Raw genomic sequence first — 21,245 nt, forward strand, 5'->3', positions numbered from 1 at the left:
ATGATTGAGAATCCAACAAAACCATATGCAAGGTGTTAAGTGGTGGTAATTTGCTGTGTAAAGGTTCCAGAGTTTCCAACAGATTTTTAAAGTATCACTGACTCAAAGATGATCAAGAATCATTGTTCTAGACAGTTTAACTCATAAGTATCTCTGATCTGAGGTAATAAAAATCTGCACTGGCAAGGATGGGCATATAATGACCAGGCTTTTACAACCTGGTCTTGTCTAACTTCTCAGGAGACTTCATAGAGCCATTAAGTTGAAGTCACATCGAGCTCCAAGCTATTTCTTGGTGCGTGACTCTTCCTACCATCCCATTGCATTATTCTTATTTCTCTCCAGGCTCTATGAAACCAGAAATGCAGTTATAGAATTGTCTACCCTCTCTGACTGCAGATTAATTGAATATTAGTTCCCAAAGGGATTTTAAAGAGTATCTATTTTACTATCCTCAATTGACTATGAGGTCCAGCATGATTCAGGGGCTTTTTCAAGCACTGAATTAATTTCACAGGCGTGGCTGATCAGAATCATTCTGTTTTACCATATAGAGGGAGGACAGTATTTTCCTAATTTAATCTATTTCCACTTCTCATATATTTGTAAAACCTGAAATGGTAAAACATGAAATTAAGACATTTTAGGAGATAATGTACCAATGATGTTCATTACTGTCTTTTGCCCCAAAGAGAATGACTGTACTTATGAAAGAAAATTTTTCAGTTAAGTTTGGTGATTATACATGGAACAAAAAGATTAACCCAACATTGATGATTTAAGATGTATATCTAGTCAGCTGCATGACTGGAAAGAAATGAAGAGTATTTCTTTGTGTTTTTTGAGAATAAAACCATTTCCTTCTCTCATCGTTTTCTCAGCAGCTGTCACCAAGCAGGTCCATGGAAGGGGATAGAAATCGTACCTCTGTCAACATGTTTGCTCTCCTGGGACTCTCAGATGAAAAAGGTGTGCAGCCTATCCTCTTTCCAATCTTCCTAGGGATCTACCTTGTGATTCTCATCTGGAACATGGGTCTTATCATCCTAATCAGGATGGACTCCCACCTGCGCACACCTATGTACTTTTTTCTCAGTTTCCTGTCATTTATAGACATCTGCTATTCTTCTTCCACCAGCCCAAGGATGCTTTCAGACTTCTTAAAAGAAGAAAAAACGATTTCATTCATTGCTTGTGCCACCCAGTATTTTGTTGGGTGCTGGATGTGTCTGATGGAGTGCTGTCTCTTGGCTGCCATGGCCTATGACAGATATGTTGCTATTGGTAGGCCTCTGCAGTACTCAGCGGTCATGGCTCCTGGCCTCTGTCAGAAGATGATTGCTGGGGCCTATGGGAGTGGTTTCCTTAGTAGCTTAGCTGAAATAATCCCTTGCTTTCATCTCTACTACTGTGGGCCCAATATCATTCCAAATTTCTTCTGTGACATAACCCACATCATATCCTTGTCTTGCTCCAATCCCTTCATCAGTCAAATGATTCTTTTTCTCATAACTTTTTTTGTTGGATTTGGTTCTTTCCTTGTTATACTCTTATCCAATGGTTTCATTGCAGCTTCCATCCTGAAAATATCCTCTATCAAAGGTAGTGCCAAGGCCTTCAATACCTGTGCCTCTCACCTGTTAGTAGAAGCAATCTTCTATGGCACAGGCCTCTTGGTGTACATGCACCCTAGTTCTACTCACTCCAAGAAGCAGAACAAGGTGCTGTCAGTGTTCTATGTTACCCTCATCCCCATGTTAAACCCTCTTATCTATAGTCTGAGGAACAAGGAGATCAAAGAGGCCTTCCAGAGGGTGATAAAGAGGACCACACATTTACTTCAGTAAGAACAATATTTGTGCAGGTGTTATTTTCCCTATAAGGAAAAGAGGGATAAGAATATGTAAATAACATTTTGTATGTCGCAAAAATAGCTAAGTAGAGAGAAGATGTGACAACCTGGCTTCTGGGTTCCTGGTGCCATTATGTTTAGCTGCCACCACCAAGTGATCTGTCTGAGGCAGTGTCATCTGCATTGAACTGCATTTAAAAGGCTTATTTACATAACTAGGCTCAGGTAGATAAAATCTGATGTTTGGACAACAGAGGTTCTGATAGATATTATATGTAGATAAATGACAAGACCTAGGAAGTCATGCATGGTTCTTTCCTCTACAATTTTTAAAATGTCCTTTATTTATTTTTGGTTGTTAAGCACTTTTTATATTTAAATAGAAATAAAATTACTTATAAAATCACATATGTATAAGTTAACAATAATTTAAAAAAGAATACCTTATCATCTGAGTTCCAAACACAGAGCGAGAAAGTCAGTGTGAGAAAGAGGAACACAGAAAGAGATAGGTAGAAAGAGAAATAGAGAGAGAGACACACACACAGAGGGAAAAGAAAGAGAGAGTGAAAAAGTGAACAGAGAGAAGGGAAGGGGAAGGGAGGAGAGGAGACAAAAGAAGAGGAGAGGGGAAAAGATTGATCTGTCTTTATTCCACAATAACTTTGTTCCCTCCATCTTACTCCTTGAAACTCCTTATGAAGTGAGTTGTGAAAAACAGATGGGAGAAAGGAATAGTAGAAAGGAGGGGCACTTTTCAGGTTAAGAGTTGGGGAGATTCTCAGAGGCTAGAAAGAAGTCAAAGTCATCAATTTCTGGGCACAGGTGGCCTGAAGCATGCTCCATGGTAGCTTCCCAGGGACAGCGAAAGACTCAGAAACGAAGGCTGTCATGTTATGTCTAGGGACTCACAGTCTGAGTCCCAGAGATGTGAGCCCCCTAGGAATTCCAAGTCCTTAAGTATGATCAGCGAGCAGTAGAGACAGCCTGTATGAGGGTACCATGGAGACTCAAAGTCTAACCAAGAGAATTTAAAGAAAATTTTAAAAAGAGATATTTTTCAGACAAGAGTTTATAGACTAAGCTTCATACATACTACAGTAGTGTATACACAACATATTACACTTCACTAGTTACATTGCATAGATGTGATTTTTGTTCTATTATTATGTGCACTTGGCAAGTGGGAAATTATCCCCATTTTACAGATAGAACTTTTGGGTATATTGTGGTCTGCCTTGTTCTTCCCAGGGTAGCAAGAATCCGTCTTGAAGCTCACTAAGTATCAGATGTGGAACATAAATTGTTTTTACTGATCAGAAACATGTCATTTATTGCTTTGCCATGGTGCCCAATTTCTATACCTTAGGTGTTATATATTTAAAACTATCTTACGAATCTGTTCGTTGAAAATATTCACAACACAGTTTTTATCAGAGTGAATACATAACTATTAACCAATTGGTAAGAGTTAAATCAAATAATTAACTCATTATCCCATCCATCCCTTTCTCCTTAGAAGTAAGATTAGCTGAAGTAGATCCAACATGAATGGGGACCTTTCTAAAACATCTCTGTATCCCTAGTAATGGCAGGGTAGATGAGCTCCATTAAAAAACCAAAAACCAAAACACTAAAACCAAAAGTTCGTGGGAATGATCTTAAGTAGATATTTTTTTCTTTTGTGAGGAAGATTAGCCCTGAGCTAACATCTGCTGCCTATCCTCCTCTTTTTTGCCGAGGAAGACTGGCCCTGAACTAAATTCATGCCCATCTTCCCCTACTTTATACGTGGGATGCCTGCCACAGCATGGCTTGCCAAGTGGTGCATATGTCCACACCCGGGATCCGAACTGGCGAACCCCAGGCTGCCGAAGTGGAATGTGCGAACTTAACCGCTGCAAAACAGGGCCAGCCCCAGTAGATATTTTTAATGAAGAATTAGTAATGCAGCATAATATATTGGAAAGAACTCCAATTCAGAACACATAAATTTCACCTACTTTTTTTTTTTTTTTGGTGAAGATTAGCCCTGAGCTAACATCCTCCTCTAATCTTCCTCTTTTTCCCTGAGGAGGATTGGCCCTGAGCTAACATCTGTGTCCATCTTCCTCTACTTTATATGTGGGATGCCTGCCACAGCATGGCTTGATAAACTGTGTGTGTGTCTGCACCCAGGTTCTGGGTCTGCAAACCCCAGGCTGCCAAAGAGGAGCACATGAACTTAACCACTGCAGCACCATGCCAGCCCCTAAATTGCACCTACTTAAAGGGAAGGCATGCTGTTTACTTCACGCTCTGATAAGTGCTTCATAAGCATTGTATAATTTGATTTTATGAAGAACTGCTCCATCAAGTAGCTCATACTATAAGCCCCATTTTTAAGGTGATAATAGTGAGGTTTGAAGAGGTTAATTTGCTCAGGAACACACAGCAAGGATGTGGAAAGCTGGAATTCAACCCAATTAGCTGATACCAGTGCCCATGGTATTAACCTCAATGATCTGTGACTCTGTCATGAATTAGTTTCATTGTATTCCTTGTTGCTCCTATATCCTCACTTATGCATAGGAAATCATGCTGTGTCAGCCACCCAGGGCTGCTGTGATAATTGATTCAGGTCAGGGAGTTGAGAAAGTGTGCATATTTAAAATGGAATCAATTTGTGAACAGGGAAGTGTCCAAATATCTAATTTATTGTTTTTAAGCTGTATTGTTAGCCAGTTGTGTCATCTTTGGTAAATGTCTTAGCACCTCTGGCTTCAATCCTCACCTTGAAAATGATGGTATTAAACTAGGTGCTCTCTCGGTCCCTTCCAGCTCAAAGAAATCTAAGTTCATTAAAAGAAAAGCTATAATTACGAGGTCATAATAGGACCATGGGGAAGTGGGGAATTGAGTCAGAAGGGACATGGCAAAGTGGGATGTGAAATTAGCAGGGAAATCATCTTGATGACAACCATGACACCAGAAGGCAGGTACCTGGAGAGTTTTCTCCCTATAATTGTCTTTTCTCCTCTCACTTCTGCCTTAATAATACATTTAAGAGGATCTCCAGTTGTGGGCATCTCTTTGGCTGTGAGTGGACAACCAATGTCATGGCCAAAAGCGCCCATCCTGGAGTGCAATAGGGCACACCTGAATAATTCTTTTGAAAAGAATAAGGAATTTCAACTTTGGCAAGAACTCTTGTTATCCTGAGGGATCTAGGTCAAGGTGAGAGGGCAAGATTTATAGAAAACAGTGGATTCTGTGTTATCCCAATATCCATGTGATTCTTCCAGTAAGACCAACATGGAGTAAGATTTATGGTCCTCATAAGTTTTATGAGGTTTATGTTATCTCTCATTCTTAACCTCTTCTCATATTTCTTTATCTAGCCTTTTTGTTCTGGTTAAGACTGTCAGTACTATGTTGAATGAGAGTGGTGAGAGTGAGCACCCTTGTCTTGTTCCTGATGTTAGAGGAAAAAGTTTGTTTTTCACATTGAGTATAACATTAGCTGTGGGTTTGTTTTTGATGGCATTTGTTATGTTAAGGTATTGTCTTTCTATTTCCAGTTTTTGGGGGTTTTAATCATGAAAGGATGTTGTATTTTATCCTATGCTTTTTCTGCATCTATGAGATGACCATGTGATTTTTATCTTTCATTCTAGTAATGTGGTGTGTCACATTTATTGATTTGTGCATGTTGAACTATCCTTCCATCCCATGGATAAATCCCAGTTGGTCATAGTATATAATCCTTTTCCTGTGTGGTTGAATTTGATTTGCTAATATTTCCTGACTATATTTGCATCTATATTTAGGATGGATATTGGCCTATAGTTTTTTTCTTTTTTTTCCTGTGGTGTCCTTATCTGGCTTTGGTGTCAGGGTGATATTGACCTCCTAAAATTCCATTAGAAGTATTCCTTCCTGTTTTTGAAAGTGTTTGAGAAGGATTGGCACTAATTATTCTGTAAATATTTGGTATAATTTGCCAGGGAAGATATCTGCTTCTGTGGGTTTCTGTGTTAGGAGGTTTTTGTTTACTGATTCAATCTCCTTATTTGTCTTTGTTCTATTCAAATTTTCTGTGTCTTCCTGATTCATTCTTGATAGCTTGTATATTTCTAGGAAGTTCTCCATTTCTTCTAGATTATTCAATTTGTTGGCATATGATTGTTCATAGTAGTTCCTTATAATCTTACATATTTCTGCAGTATTGCTTGTAATGTCTCCTGTTTCGTTTCTGATTTTGAGACTTTTGACTTTATTTCTTAGTCTAAGGATTTGTCAATTCTTTTTGTCATATGGAAAACTAGCTCTTAACTTCATTGATTGATTCTATTGTTTTTTTGGTATGTAACTTATTTACTTCCACTCTGACCTTTGTTATTTCCTTCCTTCTACTCACTTTGGGCTTAGTTTGTTCTTTTTTAGTCCCTGAGACATAATGTTAGGTTGTTATTAGAGATTCTTCTATATGCTTAATATATGCATTTATCACTATAAAATTCCCTCTCAGAAATGCTTTTGTAGCATCCCATTGGTTGTGGTGTATTATGTTTCCATTTCAATTAGTTTCAAGATGTTTTTTGATTTCCTGTTTGATTTCTCATTTGACTCAATGGTTGTTCAGGAGTGTGTTGTTTAGTTTACACATATGTATACATTTTGCAGCTTTCTTCTTCTTTATTTCTAGTTTCATATCAATGTTGTCAGAAGAGATACTTGGTATGATTTCAATCTTAAACTTTGTAAGACATGTTTTGTGTTCTATCATATGATGTATTCTGGAAATATTCTGTGTGAACTTGAGGAGTGCATGTATTCTGCTGCTATTGGATGGAATGTTCTATAAATGTCTTAGGTCCATTTCATCTAATGTGTGTTTTAAGTCCAACATTTCCTTTGTTGATTTTCTGTCTGGATGAACTACCCATTGCTAAAAGATGGGTATTAAAATCCCTATAATTATTGTATGGTGTCTAAATCTCTTTTCAGGTCTGTTCATATTTGATTAATATACTTTATTGCTCTGATTTTGAATGCATATATATTTACATTTATCATCTTGATGACTTGACCTCTGTATTGTTATATAGTGATCTTTTTTGTCCTTGTTTCTGTGTTTGGCTTAAAGTGTTTTTGTCTGATATGAATGTAGCTATTTCTGCTTCATTTTGCTTTCTCCTTGCATAAAGTGTCTTTTCCATCCCTTCACTGTGAGCCTATGTGTGTCTTAAAGCTGTAGTGAGTCTCTTGTAGGCAGCATATAGTTGGGTCTTGCTTTTTAATCCATCCAGCACTCTGCCTGTTGATTGGTGAATTCAATCCATTTACATTTGGAGTGATTATTGATATTTGAGGACTTACTAATGCAATCTTATTCATAGTTTTCTGGTTGGTTTTTATTTTAGTTGTTTCTTTTCCCCTCTGTTTCTGTGTACCATAGTACATTGGTGATTTTCTTGGGTCGTATGCTCTATTTTCTCTTTCTTTGTGTTTTGTGAATCTAATCCAAGTTTTTGCTTTGTGCTTATCATAAGTCTTATATAAACATCTCATAGGGAGGGCAGTCCATTTTTAGCTTATAGTAACTTAACTTAGTCTACAAAAGCCGTACCTGTCTATTCTCCCCTTTTATGTTGTGTATGCCATTATTTCTTTTCACATGTATTGTTTAACAAATCATAGTAGCTACAATTATTTTAACACTCTTCACTTTTAACATTTTAAAGTATAGTTAAGTGGTTTACACACCACCCAAGTACAGAATAAGAATCTTTTTAAGCCTGATAGTGTATTTCCCTTTATTACTGTGTTGTATACTTTCAGATGTTTTAATGTCACTGACTAATGTCTTTTCGTTTCAGCTGAAAAAACTTCTTACAGCATTTTTTCCAAGGCAGGTCTAGTGGTGATGAACAGCCTCAGCTTTTGTGTTTCTAGGAAAGTCTTTAGTCATACTCGTATCTGAAGTGTAACTTTGTGGGATAGAGTATTCTTGGCTTTCAGTTTTTCTTTCAGTACTGACTGTGTCATTCTACTCTCTCCTGACCTGTAGGATGTGTGCTTGAAAACTGCTGATAGCTTAGTGAAGATTCATATTTAGGTTATAGTCTCTCTCTCCTTTTTTTTTTAAGGATTCTCTCTTTATCTTTGATTTTTGATAGCATTATTATAATGTGTCTTGGAGAAGCTCTTTTTTCATGAGATAATGGAGTTATCTGTTAGCTTTCTGAACTTAGATGTTTAAATCTCTCCCAGGTTTTGGAAGTTCTCAGGATTATTTATTTAAATAAAATTTTTGCCACCTTCTCTGTCTTTTCTAATTTTTAACGTCTATTATTCTAATTTGGTTTTGATGGAATCCCATAGATTACGTAGGCTTTCTTTGTTATTTCTCATTCTTTTTTCTTTGCTCAGCACTGACTGGGTTATTTCAAACTCCCTGTCCTGTAGCTCACTTTTTCATTTTTCATCTGCTCTACTCTACTGCAGATGCTCTCTATTGCATTTTTCATTTCATTCATTGAACGCCTCAGATCCTGAATTCCTGTTTGGTTCCTTTTTATAATTTTTATCTCTTTGGTGAGTATCTCATTTTGCTCATTTTTCCTCCCTTATGTCATTCAATTGTTTTTCCGAGTTTTCTTGTGGTTGTTTTAAACAGCTGTTTTAAAAATCTTTATCAGCCAGGTTGCAAAATTCTGTGCCTTTCAGCTTTGTACTTTGAGAATTATTGTTCTCTTTAGGTGATGACATATTTTCTTGATAATTCATGTTTCTTGTAGGTTTGTATTGCTGCTTTAGTATTTGAAGTAGCAGACATCTCCTTAAATCTTTACTAATTGCCTCAGATGGGGTATGCCATCTTTTGTGATTTTATAGGTGAGTTTTCCTCTGCCTTTGTATGGGTACACATGTTCCACTCTTCTCGTTCCCTCTTGTTGTAGAATTCTTAAGCTATTGTATTTTCTCTGGTTCTTACCACCTAACCAGTCTCACTATTGGAAACCTCTATTTAGTTTTCCAGAATGTGGCTCTAGAGCTCCTGTTTGTGGTTTCTCCCTTGCCCAGAGACCCTGATCTCTCTTTCTGAGAGAACTCAGTTTACGAGATTTGCTCTCACTGCTGCTCTCAAGAATATGCACAAGAAGCTAGTGGCAGGGTGGGGAGAGGTGTGGGTTTAAGACTGGGAGGCTGGGGTTTCTCGTGCATCTGGTCAGGAGATCTTCTGTTGTGGTACTCTTAGTGGCTCCTTGGTGGACTTCCTGCTGAAATAGGGAACTATACTTCATTAATACCTTTGATATATGTTTTTTTGATCCCTTTCCTGATCTCCTCTCTCTCTCCAGTCATGGATTACTTGTTCAGTAGTCTAGGTACTTCTAGGGATAAAGAGGTTTCTGAATGCATCTAGCACAACTGTGGTATCCTGGGTACTCAGTGACTGTTCTTTTTCCCCTGCAGGAGAGTTTGCCACGACGAATTGTTTAACTTCTGCAGTGTTGCCTTGGGAAAGGTGGTGCTGAGAAATCTCCTTTCATTGTCTTCACTGTAAACAAATTCGTATTTTTCTTCAGCTCCAATTGTGTGCTGGAATCCTCTCTCAGGAAGTGCGACCTTCTGCAAAGTCTCTCTCATTCATGGGTGGCGCTCAAATCATCTCTAGCCTTTGCTCAACCCTGACCAAGATGGGTTGGGGCAGGCTCACACTGATCCTGCTGACTTTGTAGCCCATACTGAAGTCTGTTTGCCTGTTACTGGTTCACAGGTGGGCAGATTCCTCCTGGTCTCTTGGCATTTGGTGCTGGATACTACAACTCCCACAAAGGTACTTTTGTTTGTGGATGACTTCTAATTCATTGTTACTAAAGCAGGAGAAAAAGGAGGAATGTCTTTTCAGTGCTAAGATGCTGATATCACTCCTTTCCCTGATAATTTTTAATCTTATCTATCTACTTATGTAGATATGCAGTCTATTTGATGTGAATATTATAACATCAAAAAACATCAAGTCAAAATTTTTGTTTAAAGGAATTCTGGCTTGGTGTTGTCCCTAAGGTATCTGACAGAAGTAATGTAAATCATTTCTGAGGGAACACATTTTAAACTGAAGCATCAATGTTTCCCACAGATAAATTTTAAGGGAACATTGTTTAAGATAAAAAAAATTACTCATCACGCAATTAAACAAGGCACTTGAGCAAGAGTAAGAAACAATATCAAACTATGGAGTGCAATTTGGAAAACTATGTATTTATATTATTAGCTAATAATTATTTCAATAAGTACATTTTAAAAGTTTAAATAAAGGATATTATTGAAAGTAAGATAAAACAATATGAGACTTTCCAAGCTGACCATGTGGATAAAGAACAATGTGAAACCTTTAGAGAGAAAACAAAATGTTATGATTGAAATCTGAAATTCAATGGAGGAGTTAAACAGCCCACAAGCACAATTTATGAGAGAACTAATTTACTGGAATAGAGATCTTTAAAAATTAAACAGAGCACAGTAGAGGAATCCAAACAATGGATGTTTCAGTGATGTGGAAAGTAGAGCAAGAAGATTCAAGATACAGCTAACTGGGGTTCCAGAGGCATATAATAGAAATATTAATAGAAATCTAGAGACAATGTTAAGAGTATTAGCTTTGTTTAGTAGGAGCACACCAGACTTAGGCTACCATATTGATTGAATGAACATTAGAGGAAGCTGTGAATGTCTCCGTGATTGCAAGAAGAACAGTATATATTGCAGTTGCTCAATAAATCTTTTTGTTGTCATGATTATTGGTCATGATGATGATGGTAACGATAATGAAGAATGTGATTGTCTCCTCTGTTCTCGCAAAATTCTCTCCCCATTCAGTCTTACTGTGGACATAACCACATCTAAGTCTGGGATGAATTACACATATCTGTCTGTTACCATTTCTCCTCCCGTATTGACTACTAATCTTAAATTTCTTCTCTAATTAATAACTTCATTCCTTCAGAATTATTTTCAAAACAGTGCATAAATCAACTGTTTTCAAAACATGTTCAAGGGACTATGAAGCAATGATTGTTCTGATTTTGGGGAATGAAACTGTCCACCTTACTTCTCAGGCTATAGTCTTATGCTTCTATGGGTATTTTCTCTTTTCATTCATTTTTGGAATTAGGAGGCTGAGAAATAGTTGGGGAAAAGAAAGACACTCTGGGTAGCTAATGCTGACAAATATTTGTAGTTCACAAACGCAGTTTATTCCATTAATGTCACAGCCTACTTCCAGGGAAATCTCTAAGACTTCTACTTTTAACCATATACAACTCTTAGGCTGTATTTGGCATCTATTTTCTACCTTTCACAGCTTTCTATTATTTTCTTTCTAGTTTGAGTTCATCTAAATAAAAATGTGTTTGTGTTGGTAGTTGTTCTATGACCATCTGGAGAGATGACAACTACAGCATCTTGAAGAGGGCATTCAGTACCTAAGGCAAAAACATTATTTTGGTTATTTACCATTTGGCCTGAGGACTTAGTGCTTACTTTCCCTGGACTGGCTCCAAAGAGAAAAGGAGGAAGAACTTCCAGAAATCCTGCCTCAGTTTCCTAATCCCCATATCCACTGCCTAAGCATCCTAACCTTTACATGAGTTAAAGTCAGTTTATTTTGTAGGAGAAGTCTTTAACCTAGGAACCATGAATAGAATGGAGGGTGACTGAGAATCTAACAAAACCATGTGCAAAGGCGGTAAGTAGCTGCAGTTTGCTTGGTAGATGGTCCAGAATTTCCAAAAGAGTTTCAAAAATATCTCTGACTCAAAGAAGATCAGAAATCACTGTCCTAGATAATTTAACTCATAAGTATTTCTATACTGAGGAAAGAAAAATACACCTCTGAGGAAAAGAGCATAATGGCTCTTTCAATCTTTCTTACCTAATTTCTCAGTATCTTTCTTAGCATCGTTAATAAGAGTAAGTCACATCCATTTCCAAGCTGCTTCTTGGTGTGTGACTCGTCCCACCATCCCATTGCATTATTCTTATATCTTTCAAGGCTGTATGAATGCAGAAAGACAGCTATAGAAATGTCCACACTCCCTGATTACAGATTAATTGAACATTAGTTCTCAAGGAGATTTTAAAGAGCATGTATTTCATCATCCTTATTTGACGTATGAGGCTCACAGGATTCAGTGGCTTCTTCAATCACCGAATAAATGTCAGAGCCATGCCTTGGCAGAATCGTTCTGTTTCACCATATAGAGAGATGACAGTGTTTTTCTGTTTTACTATATGTCTAAGTCTCCTATTTTTTTTGAGGAAGATTAGCCCTGAGCTAACTACTGCCAATCCTCCTTTTGCTGAGGAAGACTGGCCCTGAGCTAACATCCATGCCTATCTTCCTCCACTTTATACGTGGGACGCCTACCACAGCATGGCTTTTGCCAAACGCTGCCGTGTCCACACCTGGGATCTGAACTGGCGAACCCTGGGCCACTGAAGCTTAATGTGCAAACTTAACCGCTGCACCACCGGGCTGACCCCTCCTATATTTTTAAAATCTGGAACAGAAAAACATGAAATCAAGACATTTTAGTAGATAATGTACTAATGGTGCCTGTTTACTGTCTTTTGTCCCCAAAGAGAATGACAATATTTAACTAAGAGAAGTTTTTAGTGAAGTTTCTTGATTATACATGAAACACAGATTAACTTGACATTCATGATTGAAGATGTATACACACTCAGTAGCATCACTGGAAAAAAATAGTGTCTTCTTTTGCTTTTTGAGGATGAAAACATTTCCTTCTCTCATCTTTTTCTCAGCAGATAGTACTGAGCAGGTCCATGAAAGAGGATAGAAATCATACTTCTGTGGCCATGTTTGTTCTCCTGGGACTGTCAGATGAAAAAGAGCTGCAACTTATCCTCTTTCCAATCTTCCTAGGGATCTACCTTCTGACCATAATCTGGAACCTTGGTCTCATCCTCCTTATCAGGATGGACTCCCACCTGCACACACCTATGTACTTTTTTCTCAGTTTCCTGTCATTTATAGACATCTGCTATTCTTCTTCCATCAGCCCAAGGATGCTTTCAGACTTCTTAAAAGATGAAAAAACAATTTCGTTCATTGCTTGTGCCACCCAGTACTTTGTTGGGTCCTGGATGGCGCAGGCTGAGTGCTGCCTGTTGGCCGTAATGGCCTATGACAGATATGTTGCTATTGGTAGGCCTCTGCAGTACTCAGCCATCATGGATCCTGACCTCTGTCAGAAGATGGTTGCTGGAGCCTATGGGAGTGGTTTCCTCGGTAGCTTAATTCAAACAGTTTCTTGCTTTCATCTCTACTTTTGTGGGCACAATATCATTCCAAATTTCTTCTGTGACATAACCCAGATTATTTCCTTGTCTTGCTCCAATCCCTTCATGAGCCAAATGATTCTTTTTCTGGAATCTATTTTTATTGGATTCACTTCCTTCCTTTCATCCTCTTATCCTATGGTTTTATTGCAACTTCCATCCTGAAAATATCCTCCATAAAAGGTAGTGCCAAGGCCTTCAATACCTGTGCCTCCCACCTGGCTGTTGTGGCAATCTTCTATGGCATGGGCTTCTCTGTGTACCTGCATCCTAGCTCTAGCTACTCCACAAAGCAGAACAAGGTTCTGTCAGTGTTCTATGTTATCCTCATCCCAATGTTAAACCCTTTTATCTATAGTCTGAGGAACAAGGAGATCAAAGAGGCCTTGATGAGGGTAGTAAAGAAGGCATATTATTTCCTCCATAAGGAAGACAAGGGTAAAAATATGCAAGTGACCTTTTATAGGTTACAAGAAAGCTAGGTAGAGAGAAGAAGTGAAAACTTGGCTTCTCATGTCTTAATGCCATTATGTTTAGCTGCCACCACCAAGTGATCTGCCTAATGCAGTGTCAGCAACATTGAATTCAGTTTAAAAGGTCTTTTTCCATGATTAGACCTAGGCAGGTAAAACAGTGTTTCGAGATTAGAAGTTCTGATTGATATTATATGTAGATAAATGAGAAGACCTAGGAAGCCACTCAAATAGGTCTTTCCTCTACAATTCTTAAAATGTCTTTTATTTATTTTTAACTAGGTATTTATTTATGTTTTGATTACAATAAAACAAAATCATGTATAAAATTAAAGATGTGAAAATTAAGAGTAATTTTAAAATGAATACTTTTATAATTTCATCCCAAAGGCAGAGGGTGTGAGAGGGAGGGACACAGAAAAAAGAGAAATGGAAAGAGAGAAAAAGTCAGAGAGAGAAAGAGAAAGAGGAGATGAGAGGAGAGAAGAAGGAGAAAGATAATCTAGCTTTATTCTCAAATAATCTTATTCCCTCTATCCTACTCCTTGAGTGTCCTTGTGAAGTGAATTATGAAAAAAAAATTGGAGAAAGGAATGGTAGATAGAAGGGGCACTTTTCACGTCAAGAGTTGGGGAGATTCTCAGAGACTAGAAAGAAGTCAAAGTCATCAACTTCTGGGCATAGGTGGCCTGGAGCATACTCCAAGGTAGCTTCCCAGAGACCATATAAGACCTCAGAAATGAAGGCTTTCATCGTGAGTGTGGGCGACAGGGTCTAAGTCCCAGTGCTCTGAGCCTCTCAGAGATTCCCAGGCCTTAAGTTTGACCAGGGAGCAGCAGAGACACCAGACTTGAGGGTACCATGGAAACTCAGAGTCCAACCAAAAGAACTTAAAGAAAATTTAAGAAGAAATATTTTTTTCAGGAAAGAGTTTAAGTACTAATCTTCATACGTATTATATTAGTATTTATACAATACTTTCAACTTCATACGGTTACATTGCATAGAAGTGATTCGTTTCTATTAACACGTGCAGTTGGTTGATGAGGAATTATTCCCCTTTTACAGATAGAACCTTTGGGCATATTGTGGTCTGCCACATTCTTCTCAGTGTAGCAACAATCCATCTTGAATCTCATGAAGTGTCATGTGTGGAGCACAAATGGTTCTTAGTGACATAAAAATGTCCTCCATTGCTTATCCATGGCACCCAAATTCTACACTTTGATGTTGTATTTTTAAAACCATCTTAAGGGCCTGTTCAATTTAAAAGATTAAATTATTACAGTTCTTACCAGGGGGATATATGACTACTAACCTATTAGCAAGAGTTAAATAATTAACTCATTGCCCCACCCACTCCTCTCTCTAGAATTAATGATAGCTGAAGTAGATGAAACAAAGAATGAGACATTCCAAAAACATCTCTGTATCCCTAGTAACAGCAAGGTAGATGAGTTCCATCTAAACAAAAAAAGACAAACAAGTTTGTGGGAATGATCTTAAATAGATATTCTTAATGAATGCTTAATAATGCAGCATAATATGTTGAAAGGAATTCCAATTCAGAACACATAAATTAAGCCTATTCTTAATAGAAGACATGCTGTGTACTTCACATTCTGATAAGTGATTTATAAGCATTATCTAATTTGATTCTATAAAAAGCTACTCTGTGAAGTAGCAACTATGATCAGCCCCATTTAATAGGTGATAAGGCTGTGGCTTCGAGAGGTTAATTTGCTCAACCAGTAAGTGGAAACCTGGAATTCCACCCAGATTGGCTGATAACAGTGCCCAAGGCATTAATCACAATAAGTCGTGACTCTGATACGAATTAGTTTTATTGTATTCCTTATTGCCTTGATTTCCTCACCTATGCATAGGAAATCATGCCATATCTGCCTCAGGGACCTGCTAAGATGATTGATTCAGGTCAAATATTTGAGAATATGTATGTATGTATCTATCTGAAATCAAAGAGTTTTGTAAACAAGGAAGTGTCCACATACCTAACTTATTATTAGGCTCTATTGCCAGCCAGTTGTGTCACCTTGGACAAATCCTTTAGATCAATTGGCTTCAAATCCTCACCTGGAAATTGATGATATTAGACTATGTTATCACTATGTCCTTTCCTACTCAAATGACTCCTAGGTTGTTAAAAAAAAAAAAAAGCTACGTCAATCTTGAGACCATAAGAGGACCATGGGGAAGTGCTGAATTGAATCTGAAGGGACATGGCAAAGTGGGGCATGAAATTAGCACAGAAAAAACTCCGTGATCACCATAACTCCAGAGAGCAGGTATCTGGAGGGTTTTCTCCCTATAATTGTCTTCTCCTTTCATCTCTCACCTAACAACACATTAAGAGGAACCCCAGTGGTGGGCATCTCTTTGGCTCTGAGTGGACAGCCAATTTCATGGCCCAAATCACTCATCTTTGAATGCAATCTGGTCCGCCTGGAAAATTCCTATGGATAATAAATAAGTGACTTCACCCTTTGGCAAGAACTCTGTCTTCCTGGGGGATCTATGTCAAGATGAGAGGACAAGATTTACAGAAAACAGTGAATTCTGTGCTATTTCAATAGCCGTGTAATAATTCCAGTAGGACATTTGTGGAGCAAGGGTTATGGTCCTCAGTCTCTTTCATTCTCGAATTCTTCCCTCTCCCTCATTTATGCACCCTCCACTTAGGGCCCTTTCTCAGGTTCTCTTTTTCCTTACCCAATTTCCCTGACCCTCAATCAAAATAATAACTTCAAAACAAAAATATTAGGTATTACTCTGGTGAGGAGTGGATGTTCAGTTCTAGTTCTCAAATTCTTAAGTATATGATCTTGAAATCTGTTAATTTCTGTTTGTTACTTATAAATTGGGGACAATAGAATCATCTAGAATCCAATGAGATAATGTCTATAAAGCCTACACACTACAGAAGTTAATAATTGAGCACTCAATCAAAATATTAAATTGTGAATTACAGGGGACTTAACTAAGGTAAAACATATTTGTCTGTTTCCCAACTTTATCTATTCCATGAATCTTTTTAATTTAATTTTCCCTTGGGGATTGTGCTTTTGCATAATTATTAATTTGGTTTCTATTTCAGTATATAACTTTGATTCATAATTTCTGAGTAGCAGCAAAAGCCAAGCTGGTCATTTCATGATGATATGACAAAGTTTTCACGTACAATTCTATTCGTCTTTTGAAATACTCCAAATAACCATCCATTGTCATCTTTGAAGACCCTATGGGTCTGGAGACACTAGCACTGGTGACCCAGGTATTAGAGATGACCCACAAGATGAACAGGTAGTGTTGGTGGGACTGTTTCTTTTATCCTTCTTTACTATGTTGTTCGTCATTCAGCAACATTCCTGGCTTTCTTAACCTGATTTTATATCCTGCACAAAATTGCAAATTGTCATGTCCTTAGTAGATCATATTTAGAAGGAGTTTTGGTTAGCTGTATCCCCACAGTAATATCTCCAACCAAAATTTACATCAATCATTTTTTCTTCTACAAACTGCCTTGGCAGATGGTGAACACACGCAAAAAATTAACCAGAGAGAGTGAGTATATTCAGAATGTTTTTTTTCTTTTCCTCTAGCTTACCAAATTATAAAATCATACACTTTTAGGATCAATTTTCTCATGAACAAGTGAAACAATCCACAACTCCTCACAGTTTTCTGTGAATGATGAGCTACATAGAATACATTTAGTCATGGCTGCCTTTGTTACCAGAATGTTAGTAAGAAAGTGAAGAATTTTAGTACAATTATTTGATCAAAAGTTTGACTTATTTTCACCAAATTGATCAATTATGTTGTTGTTTCAGGGATGTTGTGCATGAGAGTTTATACTTTCAAAATGTTTTCATTGAATGTAATGCATCTGGGATAAATAGCTGATAAATTATATTAGCAACAGTCTATTTAAGAGTAAACAGAAAAATTTTGACACTCATAAAACCATAGCGCAAATGAAACAAAAATCTTTCTCGACATCAAAGCTCATCATAGCTTGATGGTAGTTGTCAACTGACCCAAGTGTACATGAATCAAAGCAAACTAAGTAGAAATCATTTATGTGGTTTGTGTCTGCATGGCTCCAGGTGGTTTAGCTTGCCTGCGCACTAGGTCTGAATCTATACCTGACCAGAGGTAATGATGTCCGATTGTCTACAGAGCTGATGATGTCTCAGAAATTTCCCCAAATTAACCCGTACAACTCTATCGCACCTAGCATTCCTATTCACGGATATAGCCATCATTCATGGTTATCTGTAAGCAGTCAATGATAATAACAGCCAACATCTATTGAAAAATTAGTGTGTACCAGATTATGTGCTGAACATTGGCACGAATTTCCTAATAAAAGCCTCCCATTAACCTTATGGTTTAGAGGCTCTTGTCGTCCTCACTTTGTTAAAAGTAAATCATACCTAGTGTGTTTAAGTGACTAGGACCAGTTCATAGAGTGAGAGAGTATCAGAACTAAATTTTTTTTCCAGTTTTAGTGAGATGTAATTGATATATAACGTTGCATAAGTTTAAGGTGTACAACACAATGATTTGATATATGTAAATATCGTAAAATGATTACCACAATAAGATTAAACACCCATCACCCCACATAGTCACAGTATTCTTCCCTGTGATGAGAACTTTTGTCATCTATTCTCTTAGCACTTTCAAATATACAATACAATATTGTTAACCAAGTCATCTTGCTGTATGTTATATTGCCAGAAATTATTTGTCTTATAACTGGAGATATGTACCTTTAGGCCACATTCACTCAATTCCTCCACTTTCTACCCTCTGCATCTGGCAACCACAAATCTTATCTTTGCTTCTATGAGGTTATTATTTTTTTTTATACTCCACATTCAAATAGATCATATGGTACTTGTCTTTCTCTGTCTGATTAATCTCAGCACAATTCCTTCAATGTCTATCCAGATTGTTGCAAATGCCAGGATTTCCTTCTTTTTTATGCCTGAATAATATTCTCTTATTATACATATTATTTATGTTACTTATACATAATTATACATACACATGTTGTTTATATTATTTTTACATTTATTATATGATTTCTTTGTCCATTCATCTGTTGATGGACACTTAGAGTGTATCCACGTCCTGGCTATTATAGATAATACTGCATTGAACATGGGAGTTCAGGTATCTTTTTGGGACAGTGATTTCATTTCCGTTGGATATATACCCAGGATGGAATTGCTGGATCATATGATAGGTTTATTTTTAATTTTTTGAGGAAAATCCACATTATTTTCCACAGTAACTATACTAGTTTACATTCTCACAGCAGTTCATACGGTTCCTTTTTCTCTACATTCTTACCTGTAGTTTTATCTCTTGTCTTTTTTGATGATAGCCACTCTAACAGATGTGAGTTGATATCTTATTGTGGTTTTGATTTCAATTCCTTGATGATTAGTGATGCTGAACACATTTTCACATATCTGTTGTTAGTTTGGATGTCTTCTTCATAAAAATATCTATTCAGGTCCTATACCAAAATTTTAATTGGATTATTTATTTGCTGTTGAATTGTATGAGTTCCTTATGCATTGTGGATATTAACCCCTTATGAGATACGTGATTACAAATATTTTCTCCCATTCTGTAGATTACCTTTTCATTAGCTTATCGTTTCTTTTGCTGTGCAGATGTTTTTTTATTTTCATATAATCCTTCTTGATTATTTTTAATTTTTTTGCTTGTGCTTTAGGTGTAATATTGAAAAAAGTCTTTTCCAATACATGATCAGAAGAATTTTCTCTATGTTTTCTTCTAGGAGTTTTATGGTTACTGGTCTGACATTTAAGTCTTTAATTCTTTTTGAGTTTATTTTTGTGAGTGGTGTAAGATTGGTGTCTAGTTTCATTGTGTGCATGTGAATATCCAATTTTCCCAAACCCGTTTATTGAAGAGACTGTATTTTTTCCATTGAGTATTTCACGCTCTCTTTTCAAATGTTAGTTGATCATATACCCACAGTTTTATTTCCAGGCTCTTGATTCTGTTCCATTGGTCTAAGTGTCTGTTTCTATGCTAGTACCATACTGCTTTGATTACTATGGCTTTGTAATATAGTTTGAAATCAGGAAGCGTAATGCCTCTTTGACAGCTTTATTCTTCTTTCTCAGGATTGCTTTGTCTGTTCAGGGCCTTTTGTATTTCCACAAAAATTTTAGGATTGTATGTTCTATTTCTGTGAAAAATGTCACTGGAATCTTGGTAGAGACTGCATTGAATATATCGATGGCTTTGGGTAGTATGGATATTTTAATAATATTAATTCTTCAAATCCATGAACATGGGATACCTTTCCATTTACTTGTGTCTTTTTCAATTTCTTTTGTCAATGTCTTATAGTGTTCAGTGACGAGAACTTTAACCTTCTTGGTTAAATTTATTGCTAAGTATTTTGTTTTTTGATGCTGTTGTGAATGAGATTATCTTATTTATTTCTTTTTCAGACAATTTGTGTTAATATCTAGAATGCTTAGTTTGTATCCTGCAACTTTATTAAATTGATGGATTAGATCTAACAGGTTTTCGGTGAAGTTTTTATGATTTTCTGTAGATAAAATCATGTCATCTGCTTATAGACACAATTTCAATTCTTTATTTCCAATTCTGATGACTTTTATTATTATTTTTTGACCCAGTTGCACTGGCTCTGACCAAGTACTATCTTGAATAGGAATCTTGAGAATGGCCAACTTTGTCTTCTTCCTGATCTTAGAAAAATGCTTTTGATCATCCACTATTTAGTATGATGTTAGATGTTGGCTTGTTGATAGGGCCTTAATTATGTTGCATTTAGTTCCTTGTATACCTAATTTATTGAGAGTTTTTATCATTTAGTATTTTTTGAGAATTTTGAAATCTGTATTCATCAGGAATATTGGCCTGTAGTTTTCTTTTCTTGCAGTGTCCTTATCTGTCTTTGGTGTCAGTGCTGGTCTTATAAGTGAATTTAGAAGTGGTTCTTCATCTTCAGTTTTTTGGAAGAGTTTGAGAAAGACTGGTCTTAATTCTTCTTTAAATATTTGACAGACTCACCATAAAACCATCTGGTCCTGGGTTTTTCTTTGTTGGGAGGCTGTTGATTAATGATTCAATCTCCTTAATTGTTATTTGTCTGTTCAGATTTTCTGTTTCTTCCTGATTCAGTTTTTCTAGGTTGTATGTTTCTTGTAATTTATCTATGTCTTCTAGGTTGTTTAGCTTGCTGAAGAAACCATAGGACAAGAGAGTATTCTTGGTGTGGCACTGTGCCAGCAGGGTGAGGGGCAATGGAGTCAGAGTACAGCTTCTCCTTTACCCTTTTAATGTGGTTCTTCTTGTTCTCTGTGGTTAGTGGAGGTGCTTCAGCCTCATCCTCATGTTTTAGGATTTTTGCAATGATGTCCTGTCTGTGAATAGTTGGTAATTGTTCTTATGAGGGTTACCAAAGTCAAGAATGACCTATTTTGCCATCTTGATGATGCCACTCAGAACAGAAACTCTAAAGTCTG

The 21,245-nt window shown here is 36.9% G+C and overlaps 2 protein-coding genes across 2 annotated transcripts; both read left to right on the forward strand.

Moving 5' to 3' along the window:
- The first annotated feature begins 890 nt into the window (after positions 1 to 890).
- LOC124228644 (olfactory receptor 5A1-like) lies at positions 891 to 1,847 on the forward strand. Its single transcript, XM_046643224.1, has one exon. The coding sequence runs from the start codon at positions 903 to 905 to the stop codon at positions 1,845 to 1,847; it is 945 nt and encodes a 314-aa protein (XP_046499180.1). The 5' UTR covers positions 891 to 902.
- Positions 1,848 to 12,676: 10,829 nt separating this feature from the next.
- LOC124229046 (olfactory receptor 5A1-like) lies at positions 12,677 to 13,686 on the forward strand. Its single transcript, XM_046644169.1, is given in 2 exon segments — positions 12,677 to 13,325; positions 13,328 to 13,686. Coding segments are annotated over 2 exon segments (996 nt in total). The 5' UTR covers positions 12,677 to 12,688.
- Positions 13,687 to 21,245: the final 7,559 nt, after the last annotated feature.

Source organism: Equus quagga, chromosome 17 (assembly GCF_021613505.1).
Source record: "Equus quagga isolate Etosha38 chromosome 17, UCLA_HA_Equagga_1.0, whole genome shotgun sequence".
Lineage (NCBI taxonomy): Eukaryota > Metazoa > Chordata > Mammalia > Perissodactyla > Equidae > Equus > Equus quagga.

What these genes read in the sequence shown, in the direction of transcription:
- LOC124228644 (XM_046643224.1), top strand. Translation starts at nt 903, where the DNA reads ATGGAAGGGGATAGAAATCGTACCTCTGTCAACATGTTTGCTCTCCTG.